The following is a 22160-nucleotide window of genomic DNA, read 5'->3' on the forward strand; positions in this document are numbered from 1 at the left end:
GGGCCGGAATTGTAGTCAATATTTTTTTTTGATTTGTGATAAATTAACAATCGTGGGCCAATGCCAATATACTAATTATTTCATAGGACCGGCGGTGGGCCGGATAATATTCATTCGCGGGCCGGAGATGGCCCGCGGGCCGTACTTTGCCCACCATTGATCTACCCTCAATTGGCTTAAGATCGGTTTCCATACTAAATAATACGGCTAAATATGGATGTCGTAGTATTTGTATGGAGACGCTATATGACGGCACCGCTATCCTAGGAAACCAGAGCATTAAGGAGCCATTTGAGAGTGGATTTTGTTAACTTTTATTTAAATACGTAAAGATACAGAGTATAAAAAAAACTGGACAAGTGCGAGTCGGACTCGCCCACCGTACTTTTTATACTTTAATTCAGCGGTCGGCAACCTTTTAGCAGCCAAGGGCCACATAGTAGTTAACGGAGGTGACGCGGGCCGTACTTTGTTAATATTTATGACTTTATGAGACATTGTCGTGTCACTATTACATACAAAATAGCCAAGGCGGCACTCGGGCCGCAAGTGGCAGATTCACGAGCCGCATGCAGCCCGCGGGCCGACCGCTGCTCTAATTTATTGTGTGTTATGAACTTAATTTGTGCAATTTTTACTACTAAATCAAATATTTGTACTCACCTATGATTATTATTGAACGTCCCATTCGGCCTCTGCCCATACGGCATATTATTAGGAAACTGCCCAAATCCCCTATTCAGCATCGGGTGATGACTCGCGTTGTGATAGCTATTATTAAACTGCAGCATTGGATGCGTATTCTGTATCAACTGCACCAGATTCTGCGACGTCAGGTTTTGCGACGCCATGTTGGCCGGGGCGGTTTTGGAGTTGTTGTAGACGCGGCTCTTCTGCAGTTTTGGTGGAGTTTTGCCGTTTTTGGGGGGCGATTGGTTCGGCTGGGTCTTTTGTGGGTGCATCTGTATCATTGGCTCGGGTTTTGAGGGGATGGCTGGGCCCTGTAAATGAAAAAAAATATTTAATCATAATTATTTGATTGATTGATTGATTATAATCGTTTATTGCAACCATGGTATTACAAGATGTTCTTTTATTTTAGTCTCAATGTTGTGAAAAAAAAACCGGGCAAGTGCGAGTCGGACTCGCCCACGAAGGGTTCCGTACCGTAATGCAAAAAAGAAAAAAAACCAAAAAATAGCAAATAAAAAAACGGTCACCCATCCAAGTACTGACCACTCCCGACGTTGCTAGTATTTGTTGTTATAGTGGCAACAGAAATACATCATCTGTGAAAATTTCAACTGTCTAGCTATCACGGTTCGTGAGATACAGCCTGGTGACAGACGGACGCAGAGGCGTAACTAGGGGGGGGTTGGAGGGGGCACGTGCCCCGGGCGCCGTCCAAGGGGGGGGCGCCAAAATGAGCAAAAGACCTGTACCTCTCCGCCTTGCTAAAAGGCAGCAGGGAAACTTTTGTCAGTCATATTTACCACCACTGTGAAGTGTGAAATGCGGATGGTATTCTGGCCCACAGCGCAAAAGAGAAAGCCGATCTTTTACTCTTACTCTTTTTGCCTCGAACTCGACCTTGACAGACGACGGTAGCGCCCTACTGCCCACCATCCCGCAGTGCGAATACTCTATGCAAGAAACTTCCATCAAGGCGGGAGTTGCTATGCTTTCGTTTTATAAGGCGAGCGGGCCGAGTGCTTCAGTTGTGTCCCGTGTTAGCGCGTCTTTTCCGTTAGGGGTCTCCTGTCGAAGTTACCATCTTATGGACTCTCCAAGAGACTACCTATGCGAATGGATCGCTAGCCCTTTGTCCGGCAGGCGCATATGAGCCGTAGTAGACGGAACCTGGCCGCGTAGCCAAGATGCCAATCGCTTACGCTCTGTAGCGATCGAAACGCAACTGTCACTGTCACACTAATAAGGAAGAGTGATAGAGAGACATAATGCTTTTCGTTGTCGAAGCGATAGCGATTGTAACCTTGGCTAGGCCGGCTGCTTCAATAGCTGCTGCATATCTGTGACATGTTGTCAATCGACGACATTCATCGATATGCGGACGACAGTACTATACAAGGATGGCTAAAAAATAACTAAATTCCCGTTGCCAGGGAGGTTTTGGGTTTTGGGACTGAGCAACTTTTACTACGGGACTAACCCCGAAATCGCGAAAAAAAAAAGTTTACCCTCCCATAGAAAATGGACCAGCCAAAATGTAGGAAACAGCCAAATTTTTTTTCGCGACTTAGGGGTTGGACTCATAGTAAAAGTTGCTCAGTATAATCCAAAAACCTGCCTGGCAACGAAAATGCAGTTATTTTTTAGCCACCCTGTATACCTACAGGCTGGTCCAAACCTTGACGCCCATAATTTTTTTTAGAATCCTCGTCGTGGGTTATCAGAATATACCCCATTTACCAGATGTTAGCCGATTTTTCGTAGTTTTCGAGACTTATAACTTTTGTTAAGAAATTTTGGAGTGAAGCTTTGCTTTGCTTTTCTGCCTTCTAATAATTGTTCGTGGTATTTGCACTGATAACTGAACTGGACTGAACTGAAATAGCGATGGGGAAGTGACCCCATAAAATAATAGTAGAAATAACTGTGTCAGGTATCGAGGCATTCTATCCAGAGTTTCGGTGTGGGATCAGGACAATTTAATCCGATTCAATCCTACCATGACTCAAATTTGCGCGTTTACCGCTAAGAAAACCTCATTTTTCAAGGCACAACCCTTCCCATGTCAGGGAGTATTGGGAGCCTAGCTCGATCGGTGTTGACATCTCCATCAGTGACGTCCAATAATTTCGTAGCCACCTTGCCGGGTAGGCTGCGCTCGTATCAAAAAAAACTCGGTGTGCTCAATAAAGGGAGGCCACCGCCATACTTTACTCTGGGGTAGACTGATCCCATATATTGAGTACTGCTGTCACCTTTGGACAGGAGCACCTGGATGCCGCCTTGGGTCCTTCAAATCAGTCCAAAGCCGCGCTGTACCTATGAATAGAGATCTCCAAAAAAGAAGTTTATAAGTTTTAAAACGGTCGGCAACGCGCATGTAACACCCCTGGAGTGTAGACGTCCATAGGATGCGGTGACCGCTTACCATCAGGTGGGTCGAAAGCTTGTTGGCCACCGATGTACTAAAAAAACATAGGTACCTACACTGTATTTGTCTACATTGAAAGTAAACTTATTAAAGCAAAAAATAACCCTTTCGTTTCGTTAAGCAGGCCACTGACGAGCCTTCCAAATGGATGCCGTTACAATGGATTCATCCAAATGGACGGCATCCTAATATTAAACATTTAAACATTGTACGTTTTTGACATTCACGGACCGATTTTGGATTGCAGCCACGCTATTTGGACTGTTGGACGGCTTGTCAGTGACCACCTTACGTTCATTTCGTTTGGGGGGGGGGGGGGCGCAAATTTGGTGTCTGCCCCGGGCGCCATATCCTCTAGCTACGCCTCTGGACGGACGGACGGAAGGACGGACGGACGGACAGCGAAGTCTTAGTAATAGTGTCCCGTTTTACCCTTTGGGTACGGAACCCTAAAAAATCGACCTGTAGTGACGTCAAGGTATACAGGGTGTTACTGACCATCGGGCTTTAAATCCAGGGCTCGATTCTACTCGCTAAACTGAGCTACTTTTATTATGGCACCAACCCCGAAATCCCGAAATTTTTTTTTACTTTTTCATACATTTTGGCTGATCAGATATCGACGTTTTCTATGGAAAAGCCAAAAAATTTTCCCCGTCTTTAGGGTTGGTCCCATAGTAAAAGTAGTTCAATTTAGCGAGTAAAATCAAGCCCTGGAATTAAAGCCCCATGGTCAGACAAATACTTTATATTTTTTTCACATCACCTATTCGAAAAAGGCCTTTTTTTCCGGTAGGAGGGATCAAAATCGCACTTTTCTGTTCTAGGACACGATTTTTTAGGGTTCCGTACCCAAAGGGTAAAACGGGACCCTATTACTAAGACTTCGCTGTCCGTCCGTCCGTCCGTCTGTCTGTCACCAGGCTGTATCTCACGAACCGTATCGCACTAGACAGTTGAAATTTTCACAGATGATGTATTTCTGTTGCCGCTATAACAACAAATACTAAAAACAGAATAAAATAAAGATTTAAATGGGGCTCCCCTACAACAAACGTGATTTTTGACCAAAGTTAAGCAACGTCGGGCGTGGTCAGTACTTGGATGGGTGACCGTTTTTTTTTTGCATTTTTTTTCGTTTTTTTTTTCATTATGGTACGGAACCCTTCGTGCGCGAGTCCGACTCGCACTTGCCCGGTTTTTTTCTTTTATGCTCTTATAAAGCCTTTTAAATCTGGACTATAGAAGGGTTAAAACGAAACTAATACTTACACGAAAATTATGATTAAACTGTCCAACGTTCGGATTGAAATTCTGCCTCGGCATACCCATCCCAGGCGGAGGCATCATCCTGGGCATCATGTGCGGAAACTGATTCATACCGGGCTGATTCATGCCCGGAAACTGATTGCCGTTCGGCATCATCTGATTCTGACCCATGTTCATGTTCGGGCCCATATTCACTTGATTAGGCATCTGATTCATATGCATGTTTGGGTGCATGTTGTTTTGCATGTTGTTGTAGTGGTTGGCATTTTGCATGAACTGGTTGACATTTTGCCCCATCTGGTTGACGTTTTGCCCCATCTGGTTGACGTTTTGCCCCATCTGGTTGATGTTCTGCCCCATCTGGTTGACGTTTTGCCCCATCTGGTTGGGCATGTTGTTGGGATGGTTGTGGCCCATAGGCATCATGTTGTTGATGGGCATGTTCTGCGGGGCGAAGGGGAGCGGCACGGGGGCCTGGAGGCCCGGCGGTCGCTGCAGGATGACTGGAGGGAATCGCGGCTGAAATATATATATTAGTATTAATTATGTGCCCTATCTTTTAGTTTTAAAGTTATACCTAAACCTATTTATGTGATATGAAACGTGGTTAAACATATATTAGACCCACTTAGATATGAGCGCCGCGCTGGCGCGCCGCCGCCGCCGACAAAATTTTCGCGCCGCCGCCGCCGACGCTGCGCTATCGGCGTGGCATCGGCGTGACCTTGATAGATACTACTACTTTCAGAATCAGATAATATATATTTTATCTAGTTTAGATCTTTAACGGGGCCAGTCTGAATAGCTTATAGACATTCAAAAGGCATTTTAGGTCCATATAATTCAAAAATATCGATGGTAAATTTAAACTTTTCTGTTTAGTAACCACGCACTAGTGTTACGGCAATGAAATAACTAATTTTGCCAGCTGGCTGGCTCATCCGTCATTCACCGCTAATTTAACCATTGCAAGAATGGTTGAATGTCTTTAAAAGGTGTAAAAGGGGGTTAATTTCAGATATTAAGTGCTTTCACGCCCAACGGTGGCCGTTGGCTGTGCACGGAAGGCATCGGAAACGGAATCGGGTCTCATTTATCTTGGCCATTGTTCAAATTTCAAGCTTTGCCCTCGCATCGCTCGCATAGAATAGAAGTAAGCCGCTATCTGAACCTCCAAATTTTCGGCCCTGTTTGGAGCCTAATTTTCGGCCCCGCTTTTAAAATGCTTGGTCATTGGTTCTTCTCCGATCTTAGCTCCACTGCCTTTGGCCTCGCACAAATGCACCTGCAGGAAAGCTCCAGGTCTAACACTATGGCGTCGGTCTTAATCGGCCTTCGGACTTGCTTTACACTGGACCAATAGTTCAATTCCAAGCTCTGCTCTCTTACAGCTTGGCCTTCGGCCTCGCACAGAAGCGCGCCGTAGTCGGCGCTCCGCACATTCGGCCGTCAGCCAAGCTCACACTTGGCGTTCGATTCTAAGCTGTAAGCTTACCTGCAGCTCTGCATCTGGCCACGCATGGGAAGGCGTCGAAATCAGGTCTTCGGTGTTAGATGGAGCTCGGCCGTGGGCCTCACTTTTTGACGTAAATCGGTTTGTTGGGTTGATATTGGTTAATAACGGAGCTTGGTTTTCCTTACTTCGGCACTTTGGACTGTCGACCAGACGTTTCCCTGATACAGTCAATCCGCTACTTTTTACTAGCACAAAAGATAAGGGCCACGCAAAGATCGTCCGGCCAGGGCCTCGCCAAGATTAAGACCGCCTCTGATGCTGCGCGATGTCGTTTATACTATATAAAAAACTTTCGTACCTTTATTCAATAAACTTTGCTCGAAATTGAAAAATGCACTTATTTTATAACTTTCTTGCAGCAAAACATGTTTTTTCGGAAAAATTTTTGTTTGTATTCTTTTTTCGTTAATCAAAGGTGTTTCAAGGCCACGCCGTCGATTCGCCGCCGCCGCCGACCGATTTTGACCGGCGCGCCGCCGCCGATTAAATGCCTATCGGCGCTCATATCTAGACCCACTTCACAGATTCAATCCAGATTCAATAGAGTTAGACCAAGAGAAATCTGCAACGATTTTGATAGCACACATAATGGTGGTTGGTTGGTTTAAATATTATCAGCCGTATTCATAAAAAATCCTTAAATGAGGAATGATCAGCTTATTAGCTAATCCACTGTTTAGGCTTAATAAGCCGTTGATAAGAACCATGATTTATAAACGTTTATTAGGGGTTTCTTAACTAATAAGCAGATTAGACCCGTTATGTTGGCATCTTGGCACATCATAGACAAAAATATGGCTGAACATTAATTTAAAAAAAAAGTTTGACAGCAGCACTAGCGGTAAATCATAAAATCCTGAACAATACGATGCACAATTTTGACCAGTTTTCTGGGTTATTATATATTAAAATAGCCTCTGCATCACAAAAACAAATAAATAATATTGCACGGCCGGAAGTTTTACGAAACTCGGTAAGCAACCACCTATATCATAGTCTGATAATCAGATATGTTACGAGTAAAGTTCATTGCAAGATTTGCAAGCAATATTGATAAAACTATGTGTTATTGCTTATAGTTTCAATATATTGTGGAATGAGGGAAAGAGGGCAGTTGCACATCTCAAGTCAAGAATTCTGCCTGCGCGCCATCGCCACCGTAATAGGGATTCCAACACATTTTGTTCTGGTGGCGAAACACAAACGATATTGACACTATTCATATCAAATGATCGGTGAAGATAAATCAGGTGAGCAAGATTTGGTTATTCATTTCTTAACGTAAAATGTTGTAGTATTTTTATGAACATACCTCGACACCCAAAAAATTATGGCCTCTTCATTTTTAATTTGACGTACTATCGGTGTTTTTTAGAAGAGCAGAGCTAACTAAGCTAGTTAGGAGCTGTTTATAATTAGAATTAGTGAATAACATACTTAACCAACCACACGATGGAACCAATTTATCAGTGAAGTGGTGATTTATCTTAAAAACCTTTTTTGTTCGCCTAGGGCGCAGAGTTAAAGATAAGCGCTTATATATGCAACTTGACAATGACAATGTTTGCAGTGAAACATCTCAGCCAATAGCCGCATTAAAAGGCAAACTGCACAATTCATAATGAGGCAGAAATGTTCATTATTCACAGGAGTGTCGCTGTTGGTAGGTTATATAATTTTAAATCAACAAAGATATCAATATGATTTTTACATAAGGTACTTATCAATCATAACACACCATTGTAGGTTAATTATTTGTTTAAAAGTATATTAGCGTTTCAATTCATAACTTTGTTATTATTGTATAATTTCATTTTATCAAACTACAATTACCGGTAAGAAACAGTGTCTGTAGGTACGCTAGGTAGAAGTATGTATGAACAAAACAGACATGTATGTAATTCTTTAGTTTTGCTGTGAGATAGCTATGGTATTGACAAACAACAACAGAATCTCTGCCTGGATGGAGATCCATTATTCCATATAGTTACCACAACAATATGGAAATTATTCCATATTGCCATATCCATTAGGATGTTATACTTAAGCTTAAAATAAAAGATGATATAGGTTGATTCAATGAGTATATTAATTGAAACTGTGTTCTTTTCAGGTTGTGAGTATTCCATCATCAGCTATTTGTCCGGAGCTGGCTACACAATCCGGAGGCCACACTCTTCTGGCATCTAACCGGCCTGCGCACCGCCATCAAATGAAGTTGGTTGTACTGAAATAAAGAAAAAATATTAACTAGTTTAATGATTGTCAAATGTAATAAAATTGTTTTATTTAAGTGGGTTGTTTGATTTCCCTAAATTAACACATGAAATATGTTGATATGTTATAATAAAAATCTCAGTTAAAAACTCATGAACTTGTTTTATTTATCTATCACAATGTAAAAAATTAACTCTGCTCAGTGTGGACTTCAACACAGAACTCAAGTATGCTAGCATTAATACCAATTAACCGAGTACACCCTTCTTTCATAGCAAATAGCACCACACAGCATTCAGTGCAGCGGCAGCATTAACAGTGCCTAGAAATCCAACCAAAGTAGGCCAACCACAGTTTATGTTTTTTATAGTGATAATGATAATACACCTACAAATTGGAATATGATATGTCCCACAACAAAGGTACCTATATACCTGCCCATATTATTCAATTAAGTATCTTCAGTATTGCTGTGCCCTTACAGGTTGCTATGTAATATGTGCGCAATTAATACTTTTTAGTTAGAGCTTGAGAATACCGTGATCTTATAATAAATCAACGTTTTATGGCAGGTAATGAGTATGAAACAAAAGTAGGTATACTCACTTCTTTGCGCTGTAGGAGTTCCGGGAGTAGTTTTCATTCTTTTATGATAGGTATATAGGTTGGTGAGGTGCTTTATCCGACGCCGGTGCCCCAGTCGTAGAAGTCTAGTCTTATGGTATAACAGTTCGTATCGCATAAATTGCTTGCATCTTGATGAATGCGACATACAATCGTGCAAACAACTCCTAGCAAAGGCACAATATCTAGGTTTCCCGCTATTTGCGCACTATATCTAGGTATGTAATGGTTTATCTCCTTATTTACACATATTAAACCACTCATTTATTAAATTTAGACGTTTTTTAAACAAAAAGAACACCCAAATCACTAAATTACGATACAAGTCTCATCGACGTTTGCACTAATTTGTGAAATGCTGTCTTGTCAAAATCAGCTGTTTTGTGACCGCCATCTTGTATTTTAGGGATAATAAACAGATAAAGAAGGGTCCACGGCTCCATAACTTTCCGAGGATTTAATAAAGAGATGATCAACTGTTTAGCGCTAAAAAGTGTTTATGAATCACGTTTTGTGACATCCGGTTATCAGCAACTGATGATCAATGCTCTAACTGTTTATGAATACGGCTGTAAATCTGTAACTTAGTTGAGTGACATACCTGGTAGTAGTTCTGCGTGGGTGGAAATGGCGCCTGTTTCTGGCGCAGCTGGCGCTCGATCTCCTCCACCGTGCACACATTCTTGAGCATCGGGGCCGGCTGGAAACATCATACATGTTAGAAATACATCTCAATAGGGAGTATTACTGCAATGTTCTGTCGCCAGAGTGCACCACTAAGGGGCTGTTCATAAATTAAGTCATCTATTTTTGATTAAATCATCCAAAAATCATGCTTCGAATGACCCCGTTACCTCCCACGTCATGCTACCATGTTAAACTTGGAGTTACCATGGTATGTACTGGTAGTACAATTTGACAGTGGTTTAACGGTCTGAAACCGCTTAATCCCGGGTTAGTGGAATGGTGCATGTGGCCCTTAGTAAATCATAAAGTAACTTATACAATACTAGGCCTAGACAGACGGACAGTGGAGTTTTAGTAATAGGGTCCCGTTTTGCCCTTTGGGTACGGAACCCTAAAAATCTGTACGGCTTACCGTCTGCGTCTGTGTTGGCTGGTATTGAAAAGGCGCATCATGCCTCCACACGCTCGAGCCGAGCTTTTTTAGCATTAGAAAGAACTTGCAAAAAGGTAAGCGATTTTTACATGTCTTTTAATTCAAAAACGCTTTTTAAAAATCGGTAACTATTACTTATGAAAGCAGAAGAATATAAATGATCGTATTAGATTCATAAATGTTATATATTTGCCGTAACTTATTTTTAAAATGTGTTTTTCAATTAAAAGACACATCAAGATTGTTTACCTTATTTCTAATGCTAAAAAAAACGAACTATAGCACTAGCTGGGATAATGAGGTCATTCTGTTGTCATTTTTAGGGTTCCCTTTGGGTAGGGAACCCTAAAAATCAGTATGGCCAGGCGTGGCTCACTCCTCGATTTCGTCGCTTTACTACAGGTAGCTAAAAGTACATCCGTTCCACACCAATTTTGGTGGCTGGCCGTAAGCTGCGCGTGGCGTTGTCGCCACCTAGCGGCCATATCTGTCCTGATCGTAACAGACGCGTTTTGTTAGAGAGTGGGTCTTCTGCCTTCTTCTTCTTCTCAGCATATTTGCGTCCACTGCTGAACATATGCCTCTTTCATGGATTTCCATGTTGTTCTGTATGCGGCGGTTCTATGCCAGGTCGGTCCTGCCGTCTTTCTAATATCGTCCTACCATCTGGCTCGTGGTTTCCCATCCCTCCGGCTTCCCAGTCGAGGTCTCCAGAACAGTACTCGCTGGCCCCATCGGTCGTCATCCCTGCGTCTTCTGTACCTAGTACTATTATTTATTCTGTGGTATGGCTTACCGTCTGCGTCTGTGGTGTGTAGCGATGCTACGTATTTGCCTAGGATAAATACATGCTTTTCCATACAAGATAACCGGTACAACATGACTGTCGCATTTTCAACAAAATAACATACACCAGAGTATGACACTTATGTAAAACTATAATGTACCTTCTCAGCTGTAGGTTGATTAGCATATCCTGCCTCCTGGTTAACTGGTTTCGAAGAAACAAGTCCAAAGAGTATGCCACTTGAACGGAACTTGCCACCCAGATTGTGCAGAGATTATTGGACCAAACCTGGCTTCACGCATATCAAAATGATCCTCCTGGTCTACCCTAACTGCTCAAGTAGGTCACATCCTAATTTAATTTGTATTTTAGAATCATTTATGAAATTATATAAAAACATAAAAAAGACTTTCGTTGGGTAATCGTAAGCGTGACAGCCCGGTGACAGCTAAGAATATAGGCGTTTTGTTCAGGCATAAGCAAGGATATATTCCAAAGGAAACAAAGTAGAAACGTACGATAAAAATATAATTATTAGTAATTATTATTAACCACTTAAAATATTACAAGTATTAATGAGCATTGATATTTTTCGAGAACCATTTGATTTAGAAAAGATTTAAGTTGGTTTGACGTTTAATGTGTTGATGTGAATCGAAACGCAACGTGTCCGGTAGGGGAAGATTTCGAACTGTCACTGTCACTTCACTTAGACTTGGAATGGGAATACGCTAGGATGTAGATGGTTTCTAATTAAAGATTAAGAGGAATTGCCTCGTCTCCTTCCGCCGCCTGGTCCGGCTGGTGGGAGACCGATTTGTAAAGTGCGTATATCGCTGTGCGTGAATTGTGCGCGTGATCTATTTAGTGCGTCCCGTGTCGCCGATGGACATGAGCACGGCTGGTGATCGTGTTCCCTGGCGCGCTCTTGCGCGTCCCCGATTTTGCTGAGCGTCATGCTGGCGCTGCTTCTACGCCGTAGGACGCGGCCTCGATCTGCAGGCCGTGTGTCGGATGGCTATGCTGCCGTCCGACGACTCCAAGGTGTCTTCGCGCGGGTCCTTCCCGTGAAAGTCCGAGCGCCGCGGGTTGTTCTCGCCTTAGCTTGTCACAGCTGGGGCTCGATGAACGCCCGCCGCTGATCTACGTCGATCTGTCTGCTACGCTAAGTTCCAGGATGAAAGCTACACCCGGTATCCGTGAGTGCACTAGACTTTCGTTTTAGGTTTTGGCCAAAACTCCGCGTTTCGTCCGTCTCGCGACCGTAGATTAAGGTTTACTATAGTGTCACCCCATAACCGCCAACGGTTTATAGAAACAGATTGTATTTTGAGTAGCGCCCGCCCTAAGGCGGAGTGCCTTGTATATTTAGCGGAGTATATTAAATTGCATGTCAGATATTTGGTTTTATCTTTTCAATATCCTACCAAGTTCCCATTAACCAGGTTAGAATAACAAGAGGACCCTTGTACTCCAATAGTCCAATGTTTTACTGCGGATCTTATCTGAGGCATTTTTCCCATTAACTACTCAAACATTTAAAACCTTATTATTTTTTATTCACTACAACACACTTTAAAATCTAATTATTTTTTATACACGACAATGGCGCCCGAAGAAAGCTTAAATTAAATATATAGCCTGATTATTGTGAGCTTGGGAGAGTGATAACATAAATTTATAAAATTTTTGTCATTTAAAAAACTTAATATTTAAAAAATTGAGTGAAATTATTTGTTATAAAAATATAATATTAATTAATTTGTAAGTTTACTTGTGACAGGGTAGCAAATTCATCAATTATTACAATTATTATTAGGCTACACTATGAATAATTAGCATAGCGCTCAGCCACATATTATTTTTTTCACCATGCTCCATTTGAGAGGTAGATAATTTATTTTAACACTTCCTGTATAAAGTGAAGTGTTACCAATTTATTATACTTTATTACATACCCTGACACAAGCAAACCATTTTTTCTACCGACATGCCGGACGGGGAAGGAGAGGAATTTCATGAAGTAGGAGGGGGGGGGGATACCTTATCTACTCATCCCTACCCATGCCTAATGCCTCATTGTTTAATACGCGACCATGGGGTGCCGCGTTAGACAATCACCCGCCCGACCCACCCATTTCAAAAGTACTAAAATATTTATTCATTTTTTATTTCTCAAACCAACTCAAACTTTTCATTCCGGTGACTTAGTATGATAGACGAGACACTCTAAATTTCTTTGTTTTTGACTTATTCGGTTCTAAATAGAACTATTTTATAGAACTTAAATGTTCATATTATTTGTTTTTGTTTTTTTGAAATTTGAGGAAATTGGTCTTAGAATCAACCTCAATTTCGGCTATCTTAGCATAGCATTTTTTAAAGTTCTGCTGAAACATGCACCATTTGTATTCGCTAAAGGTAGGGACATGTTGTTGAACGGCATGCTGCATTCCATTTGGAGTAGTATTCCTGATTCGTCACACAACCTCCGAATTTCCGACTGCTAGAGCAAACCGCTTTATAGTTAAGGTAATCTGAAAAAAATCAGTTACCATTTAATTTTAAAGCATTGGTTCAGTGACATTATGCTCAATATTATATTTTGCAAGGTGTATTTTCAAGTTAGTAACTTATTTTTTTATTTGGGTGAACTTAGGTAACAACCCATTTTTTTGAGTACGCGTACCTCCTTGACTCATTTGGTCAAGATTTTTTTTCAAGCGTTTCTAGGGAAACCAAATTTTTTTGTGACTACACACCCTAAGGGTCCAGGGTGATGTAATTATATTGGATATAATTCACTGACTTAGACATGAAAAAGAAAACTAAGTTTTTTTTTCACTTAGTGTAAGCCCACTGGCTACACATTGGGATTTGACTTGAGTGTGAGCTACAAGTTAGCCTCCACTATTATTAATATAATCTGTAGATATAAATTAGCAACTAGTTACCACATTACATTAAGGTACTAATAAATTAATTTTGTAGTCATAGGCATGCACATAGTAGGGCATGCCATATTAAAACTTAATTCTTAATATTGCATTATGTATATAACTACTTGTAATATACTAAATAGTAAGAATTTATAAATATAGTTGAAAATACTTAATATTTAAATTGGATTTAAATACTTTAGTGAACCTTAGAATAGGGAGTTAGCTTATTATTATTTATGTTGAATAGTGGCTAGACCAGTCAATATAGGATTACTTGAATTAAAAAATATTTTTTAGTTAGGTTGCAGAAACCACAGTGTAGTGGCCATGCACTGTGATTTCTAATAGAGTTAACATTTAGAAATAAAACTCACAGTCCCAGAGATGGACATAGATAAATTAAGTTTTAATGATAGTTAGCATGCTCAGTAAATACGCTCCTAAGCTTAATGTTAAAAGAATATGTATAATTAACGTCCTAATGGATTTGTTGAGTAGGTATCCGGTTAATTTATTTTTCTCCGGTTACCCCGGCTGCCTCGGTTAACCGGTGCTTAACCTCTTTGCCGAGAGAGGGGATATTGTAGCGATGCTACGTATTTGCCTAGGATAAATACATGCTTTTCCATACAAGATAACCGGTACAACATGACTGTCGCATTTTCAACAAAATAACATACACCAGAGTATGACACTTATGTAAAACTATAATGTACCTTCTCAGCTGTAGGTTGATTAGCATATCCTGCCTCCTGGTTAACTGGTTTCGAAGAAACAAGTCCAAAGAGTATGCCACTTGAACGGAACTTGCCACCCAGATTGTGCAGAGATTATTGGACCAAACCTGGCTTCACGCATATCAAAATGATCCTCCTGGTCTACCCTAACTGCTCAAGTAGGTCACATCCTAATTTAATTTGTATTTTAGAATCATTTATGAAATTATATAAAAACATAAAAAAGACTTTCGTTGGGTAATCGTAAGCGTGACAGCCCGGTGACAGCTAAGAATATAGGCGTTTTGTTCAGGCATAAGCAAGGATATATTCCAAAGGAAACAAAGTAGAAACGTACGATAAAAATATAATTATTAGTAATTATTATTAACCACTTAAAATATTACAAGTATTAATGAGCATTGATATTTTTCGAGAACCATTTGATTTAGAAAAGATTTAAGTTGGTTTGACGTTTAATGTGTTGATGTGAATCGAAACGCAACGTGTCCGGTAGGGGAAGATTTCGAACTGTCACTGTCACTTCACTTAGACTTGGAATGGGAATACGCTAGGATGTAGATGGTTTCTAATTAAAGATTAAGAGGAATTGCCTCGTCTCCTTCCGCCGCCTGGTCCGGCTGGTGGGAGACCGATTTGTAAAGTGCGTATATCGCTGTGCGTGAATTGTGCGCGTGATCTATTTAGTGCGTCCCGTGTCGCCGATGGACATGAGCACGGCTGGTGATCGTGTTCCCTGGCGCGCTGTTGCGCGTCCCCGATTTTGCTGAGCGTCATGCTGGCGCTGCTTCTACGCCGTAGGACGCGGCCTCGATCTGCAGGCCGTGTGTCGGATGGCTATGCTGCCGTCCGACGACTCCAAGGTGTCTTCGCGCGGGTCCTTCCCGTGAAAGTCCGAGCGCCGCGGGTTGTTCTCGCCTTAGCTTGTCACAGCTGGGGCTCGATGAACGCCCGCCGCTGATCTACGTCGATCTGTCTGCTACGCTAAGTTCCAGGATGAAAGCTACACCCGGTATCCGTGAGTGCACTAGACTTTCGTTTTAGGTTTTGGCCAAAACTCCGCGTTTCGTCCGTCTCGCGACCGTAGATTAAGGTTTACTATAGTGTCACCCCATAACCGCCAACGGTTTATAGAAACAGATTGTATTTTGAGTAGCGCCCGCCCTAAGGCGGAGTGCCTTGTATATTTAGCGGAGTATATTAAATTGCATGTCAGATATTTGGTTTTATCTTTTCAATATCCTACCAAGTTCCCATTAACCAGGTTAGAATAACAAGAGGACCCTTGTACTCCAATAGTCCAATGTTTTACTGCGGATCTTATCTGAGGCATTTTTCCCATTAACTACTCAAACATTTAAAACCTTATTATTTTTTATTCACTACAACACACTTTAAAATCTAATTATTTTTTATACACGACAGGTGGCTGGTATTGAAAAGGGGCATCGTGCCTCCACACGCTCGAACCGAGCGCCGAGGTGTGCTCGCTCTCGTCTAGCACTAGCTGGGATAATGAGGTCATTCTATTGTCATTTTTAGGGTTCGCTTTGGGTAGGGAACCCTAAAAATCAGTATGGCCAGGCGTGGCTCACTCCGCGATTTCGTCGCTTTGCTACAGGTAGCTAAAAGTACGTCCGTTCCACACCAATTTTGGTGGCTGGCCGTAAGCTGCGCGTGGCGTTGTCGCCATCTAGCGGCCATATCTGTGCTGATCGTGACAGACGCGTTTTGTTAGAGAGTCTTCTGTACCTAGTACTATTATTTATTCTGTGGTAGTGCTTACCGTCTGCGTCTGTGGTGGCTGGTATTGAAAAATCAGTATGGCTTACCGTCTGCGTCTGTGGTGGCTGGTATTGAAAAATCAGTATGGCTTACCTGCTGCGTCTGCGGTGGTTGGTATTGAAAAGGCGCATCGTGCCTCCACACGCTCGAACCGAGCGCCGAGGTGTGCTCGCTCTCGTCTAGCACTAGCTGGGATAATGAGGTCATTCTATTGTCATTTTTAGGGTTCGCTTTGGGTAGGGAACCCTAAAAATCAGTATGGCCAGGCGTGGCTCACTCCGCGATTTCGTCGCTTTGCTACAGGTAGCTAAAAGTACGTCCGTTCCACACCAATTTTGGTGGCTGGCCGTAAGCTGCGCGTGGCGTTGTCGCCATCTAGCGGCCATATCTGTGCTGATCGTGACAGACGCGTTTTGTTAGAGAGTCTTCTGTACCTAGTACTATTATTTATTCTGTGGTAGTGCTTACCGTCTGCGTCTGTGGTGGCTGGTATTGAAAAATCAGTATGGCTTACCGACTGCGTCTGTGGTGGCTGGTATTGAAAAATCAGTATGGCTTACCGTCTGCGTCTGCGGTGGTTGGTATTGAAAAGGCGCATCGTGCCTCCACACGCTCGAACCGAGAGCCGAGGTGTGTTCACTCTCGTCTAGCACTAGCTGGGATAGTGACGCTTCTGGAAACGGTAACAATATTTAACAAATAGTGAATAGAATCAGACGTTACTTTGCGGAAATCCATATTAATTAAAACCAAAATATTACTTTGCTAATCCGCGTAAAAGATAACGTGCTAGTCAATCAGTGCTAAGTGTATTAATAGCATGTAAAAAATACGCAAGTAAATATAACGGGTTAGCACTGATTGACTAGCACATTATCTTTTACGCGGATTAGCAAGTAATATTTTGGTTTTAATTAATATTTAACACATTCAGGGCTAAGAACCCGACTGTCGGGTAGACTGTTCGTAGCATAGACTGGGAATCCTCTAGGCCGAGTTTAGAGCAATTATTCCATGCAACCGATGATGCCAAAAATGCGGGGGTGCGCGGGACGAGGTGAGCGAGGTCCCGTGCCGTGATTGGTCCGCTCAAAGACACGGACGTCTCACAAAGACACTTGCGACTCGAACATGTAGTAAAATTACCGTATGCGTGGCAGAGGGGGCAGCGCGACTATGCTCAGTCTGGAGGATTCCTAGTCTATAGTTTGTAGCGACTACGCGCTGCATACGGCGAAACCGTGACTACGCGCTACGAGCGTAACCCGTAGCACTTAGTGGCAATGGATGAGTTAAAGAGAGATTTTTATTTGACGACCGGTCTGGCCTAGTGGGTAGTGACCCTGCCTGCGAAGCCGATGGTCCTGGGTTCGAATCCCAGTAAGGGCATTTATTTGTATGATGATACAGATATTTGTTCCTCAGTCATGGGTGTTTTCTATGTATTTAAGTATTTGTATATTATATATATCGTTGTCTGAGTACCCACAACACAAGCCTTCTTGAGCTTACTGTGGGACTTTGTCAATCTGTGTAAGAATGTCCTATAATATTTATTATTTATTTGGTAAAACTAATAAAAGGATTCAAATTATAAATTAAATTACAACTAAATTCCATTTTTGGTACAAGCTTTTATCGCTGACTGTACTTATCTTTCTACAGACATATAATACTCATCGAAACAATTCTAAAAACCCCAAACACAATTAGTTTGCGTTGTTTTATCACAGAGTTCTTATGGCCACCTCCTGTCTCCATCATCAGATCAGCTCGATGGTACCATACATAGACCTAGTATTACATAGATGAGCTATACGCGTGCCTCCGTGAGGGACAAAACATACGCAAAGCGACAATATTAAAAACACGTTTTAACATACCAAAAATAATCTACGTAATTCGGTCGAGTTATTTGTTGCCCATCATAAACCATATTAAATTTTTGGTGGGGAACAAACAAAAAGTGAGACTGTGACATGGACAAGCAATAATACCGCTTTCTCTGCTACTCCTACTAAAATTTCCAGAAGTGCATCTCGTTCGGTCGTTTGGCCCCTCCCCCGTGTCATCTCTATATTATTGTACCTCTATGGTACCATAATATTATCTGCCAGGGAACACTGGCGTAGAATCGTTCGTCGTTCAACGTGACCACGACTGCTCTGCCAAGAGTAATTCGACGGAGTGCTTACCCAGCTGTAGGTTGGCGTCGTCCAGGGTGCTGTGGTGGCGGCGGCTGCTCTCGATCTGAGAAGCCATCTGATGCTCCTCAAAATGGAAGCTACCGTACAGTTGTTCAAAACACGAGGACGCTCCGCTAGGCCGCGACACTGAGACTCTACCCTAACGACTCGGCCACAATGCGCGACCGGCGGCGGCAACTGTAGGTGGGAACGAAAGGTCCGATCGCTGTCTCGCTCCTACGTATGGCCGCCTCCGGCAAGGCAAATTGTACGATTTTAGTATAAACTAGTGCTTACCCAGCTGTAGGTTGGCGTCGTCCAGGGTGCTGTGGTGGCGGCGGCTGCTCTCGATCTGAGAAGCCATCTGCTCGTGCTCCTCAAAATCGAAGCCGTCCGCTGTGGAAATCAATCAATCAATCATTACGTTTTCACTCTCTCCTCTCATCTACTCAAAGGTTAACTGGAAGAGATCCCTCAAAGGGATAACTTCGCCTTTGTACTTCTTACTAATTGTATGTTATTAGGGTTCCGTACCCAAAGGGTAAAACGGGACCCTATTACTAAGACTTCGCTGTCCATCCGTCCGTCCGTCCGTCCGTCTGTCACCAGGCTGTAACTCACGAACCGTGATAGCTAGACAGTTGAAATTTTCACAGATGATGTATTTCTGTTGCCGCTATAACAACAAATACTAAAAACAGAATAAAATAAAGATTTAAATGGGGCTCCCATACAACAAACGTGAGTTTTGACCAAAGTTAAGCAACGTCGGGAGTGGTCAGTACTTGGATGGGTAACCGTTTTTTTTTTTTGCATTATGGTACGGAACCCTTCGTGCGCGAGTCCGACTCGCACTTGCCCGGTTTTTTTAATGTCTTTTTGTACAATAAAGAGTTTACTACTACTACGTTTCAAGGCGAATAAATATAGTTGTCTCGGTGCACACTTCGAATTTGTAGCCTTTGGCGTCGAGACACTAGGTCCGTGGGGTAGAGGGCTCGGGGGCTCCACAAGGCGCAAACGCAAACGCCTAAGGGACGCCACAGGTGACTCTCGCGTAGGCAGCTTTCTCGCGCAAAATTTTGATAGGTACTTTTAATTTTTAGCTGTAGTTATTTAAATTTTAGTTTTATATTCATTTTATAACACTTATTCTATCAGAATTTCAGACGAAAAACTCCTTATTGCACTTGAAGCATAAGGACCCTTCTGTGATGGAAAGCCACATTTATTTGATGCAAAAACAGAAACCCTATCCCTTATTCATAAACTCGCTACAAACCTCAATTAGCTAATAATCATTTGGCCTTATCTGTCATTTTGACTTAAGTATTTGTAGGAAAGGGATAAAACATAATTTAACTAAATCAGGCCCGTAAAAATGTATGAATAAAAGGCTATGAGTCATTGTTTCAAAGGGTCAGCTAAGTATAGATAGCCGCATCCTGCCCACCACACTCATTTTAAGCCATTGAAATTTAAACCAAATTATTTGGAAAATTGAGTTGATTTTCCTTTGCTTCACGTTAAGTAAAAAAAAAAGAATTTTCAGTGTAACCTCATCTTATGCAGGCTTTTTCATAACTTGCTAAAAATGGAATATGTTCTTTAAAAATCACATTGGGTAGGACTAGGATAGAATGGGCAAATCCTAAAAGGAGCCTGGGGTCCGCTTGACAACTAAGAGCCAGCATGAGAGCCAACTGCTATAAGGTACCTTTACCCTTGGGACGTCACATTTATAGAGAACTTACCCTGCCCAAAGGTCTCATCGTTGAGTGCGTCATATTCATCTTCTGACGGCTCGCCGGCTCCTTCGTCGTCATTTAAGTTCTGTAAAAAAAAACTAAGTTATAATGTGGAGTAGAACGCAGTAAATGGATTGGTGCCCCTATGATCCCAATTGGAAGCCAGAATCTTTACCTTTTGTATATCTTTGAGGGTCATTCATTAATTACATCACAAAAAAATTACGGTTTTTCCCTTGTCACACTTTTTCATAGGACAAAGATAGGTTAGAACCCCCCTGCTTCCTATTGCTGTGACGTAATATGTGGATGAACCCTTGATATAATGATAATAGACATTGTAAGGACTTTTTACAATTGTTGCAAATGATGTTAATTACTGCTAGATTTTATATTAATGTGTATTAAATGTTTTAATTGATGTGACTAGTATGTAAGCGCTTTGGTATAACACTCTAATGCTTATATATGATGAAATAAATGAAATGAAATGAAAACTATAATAATAAATTAAATTAACCAGCCAAGGAAACACAAAGCATGTGTTTCAGATTGTGAAAATTTGTTGATATGTGGCTATCTCCTCTTCTTCTTCCTCGATTCCTCATGACTGATGGTCGCGACTACATGAGGTTGTTATTCTCCTCTAAAAGGTCTCTTATCTCCACAGATTTTTGTGAAATTTTTTAAACAGGTCTAATGGATTCTTTTTTTATTTTAGAAATGGAGGAGCCAAAAGGAGAAATTCTCAGAGGAGAAATGTCCGTGATCAGATCTTCTTATTTATACAATTTTATCTGAAATATTGTTCATCTGGAGGTGCGGGAAATAATCTATATGAAATGTCGAAATCAGATATTTTACAAAAAGCTGTCATTCAAAACAACACAGAACTGATGTATGACAAAGAAAAGGTTATCATGAGCCTCACTCTTCTTGATATTACAATATGAACATTTGAGCATCTTCTAAAAACAATTCTTAGAAAACAAGATATATCATTGGCTGATACTGTATTTATGCAAGCGGTATGGAAATAGCTCCAGGATGTACTTACAGCGACAAGGTATATATTATTATGCGTTTCATAATGATGAAATCATCTTTCAAATATATAATTCATGTTATCATACTAATATCACTCATAAGAATCACGTAAAGAAAAGTAACAATGTTGTTTGTAGTTTTTAACGATTTCAAGGATGAAAGATGAGCGCAGACATTCGAAACGTACATTTATGACAAATATGTTTGCAGCATGGATGTAAACAAGTAGGAGAATGAAGGCACTTGGTACATATATGTTATACACGACACAGCATTTAGGTATTTTGCCATGGAAAACTTTGATATGATGAAGCAAAAAGTTATAGGTCGCGATAAAAAGGCTATAATACCAATAATACGCGCGTAGAAAGGCTAGAAAGTTACGAAAACTGGCTCGAATTGAGTCATAACTTTGCAATATAGCACGCTGGCACGACCACTATGTAAGAGAGTAAAGGCTTATCCTTCGGTTATTTTGCTTTAGAAATGAAAAGAAAACTTAACAAGCTTACCGATGACGAAGTATCGAACCCGAAGAAATAATCTGCCATTGGATTTTCTCATATATCATGGACAAAAATGACATGACTTGTCACACAAATAACGTTGCAACGGCGATGGCGGCGGCCATTATAGCTGGGTTGCCATAGTTGCATTTGTCAAGTAAAATTTCTACTACGCACTAGATTGTTCCCGATTTTCCGATCCGATGTTCCCGATGGTAGGAGTAGAATGTAGGATAGTGTAACTCTGGCACAGCCACTTTGTCAGTAGAAAAAGGCGGCAAATTAAAAAATGGAGGTGCAAAGGTTCGCCCATAGAAAATTTGGATTCGCGCGTTTTCCTACTTACAAGTTGGGTGTGTTAGAGTATAAAAACCCAAAACGTTCTCGAATCTGGGTAATAATAGAAGTATTTTTAAACTAAACGTATATTATAATTATAAAGCATGAAAGTAAAGTCAATTTAAGAAATGTCATGAACATGTGTTCATTTCTTTTGACACACAAATTTTCTACTAAATTAATAGAAAATCGAATATTGTAACATTATATCGTGTC

The 22160-nt window shown here is 41.4% G+C and overlaps 1 protein-coding gene and 1 long non-coding RNA gene across 2 annotated transcripts in view; both read right to left on the bottom strand.

Moving 5' to 3' along the window:
- The window catches only part of LOC134677916 (GATA zinc finger domain-containing protein 14), a 55664-nt gene extending 33913 nt beyond the window's left edge, over window positions 1-21751 (bottom strand). Inside the window, exons 1-7 of the mRNA XM_063536362.1 lie at window positions 21612-21751; window positions 20059-20137; window positions 18602-18700; window positions 16679-16791; window positions 9349-9447; window positions 4394-4909; window positions 664-1001 (exon numbers count right to left, since the gene is read on the bottom strand). Of these exons, the coding sequence (XP_063392432.1) occupies window positions 664-1001; window positions 4394-4909; window positions 9349-9447; window positions 16679-16791; window positions 18602-18700; window positions 20059-20137; window positions 21612-21650 (1283 nt within the window). The 5' untranslated portion in view covers window positions 21651-21751. The remainder of the gene's footprint in view (window positions 1-663; window positions 1002-4393; window positions 4910-9348; window positions 9448-16678; window positions 16792-18601; window positions 18701-20058; window positions 20138-21611) is intronic.
- Window positions 7978-9326, bottom strand: LOC134677940 (uncharacterized). The gene is made up of 2 exons (XR_010100130.1): window positions 8730-9326; window positions 7978-8133 (listed from the first exon to the last, which is right to left on the bottom strand). It is a non-coding gene; the product is annotated as an uncharacterized LOC134677940 (long non-coding RNA).
- Window positions 21752-22160: the final 409 nt, after the last annotated feature.

This window comes from Cydia fagiglandana, chromosome 27, assembly GCF_963556715.1.
Source record: "Cydia fagiglandana chromosome 27, ilCydFagi1.1, whole genome shotgun sequence".
In the NCBI taxonomy this organism is placed as follows: Eukaryota; Metazoa; Arthropoda; class Insecta; order Lepidoptera; family Tortricidae; genus Cydia; species Cydia fagiglandana.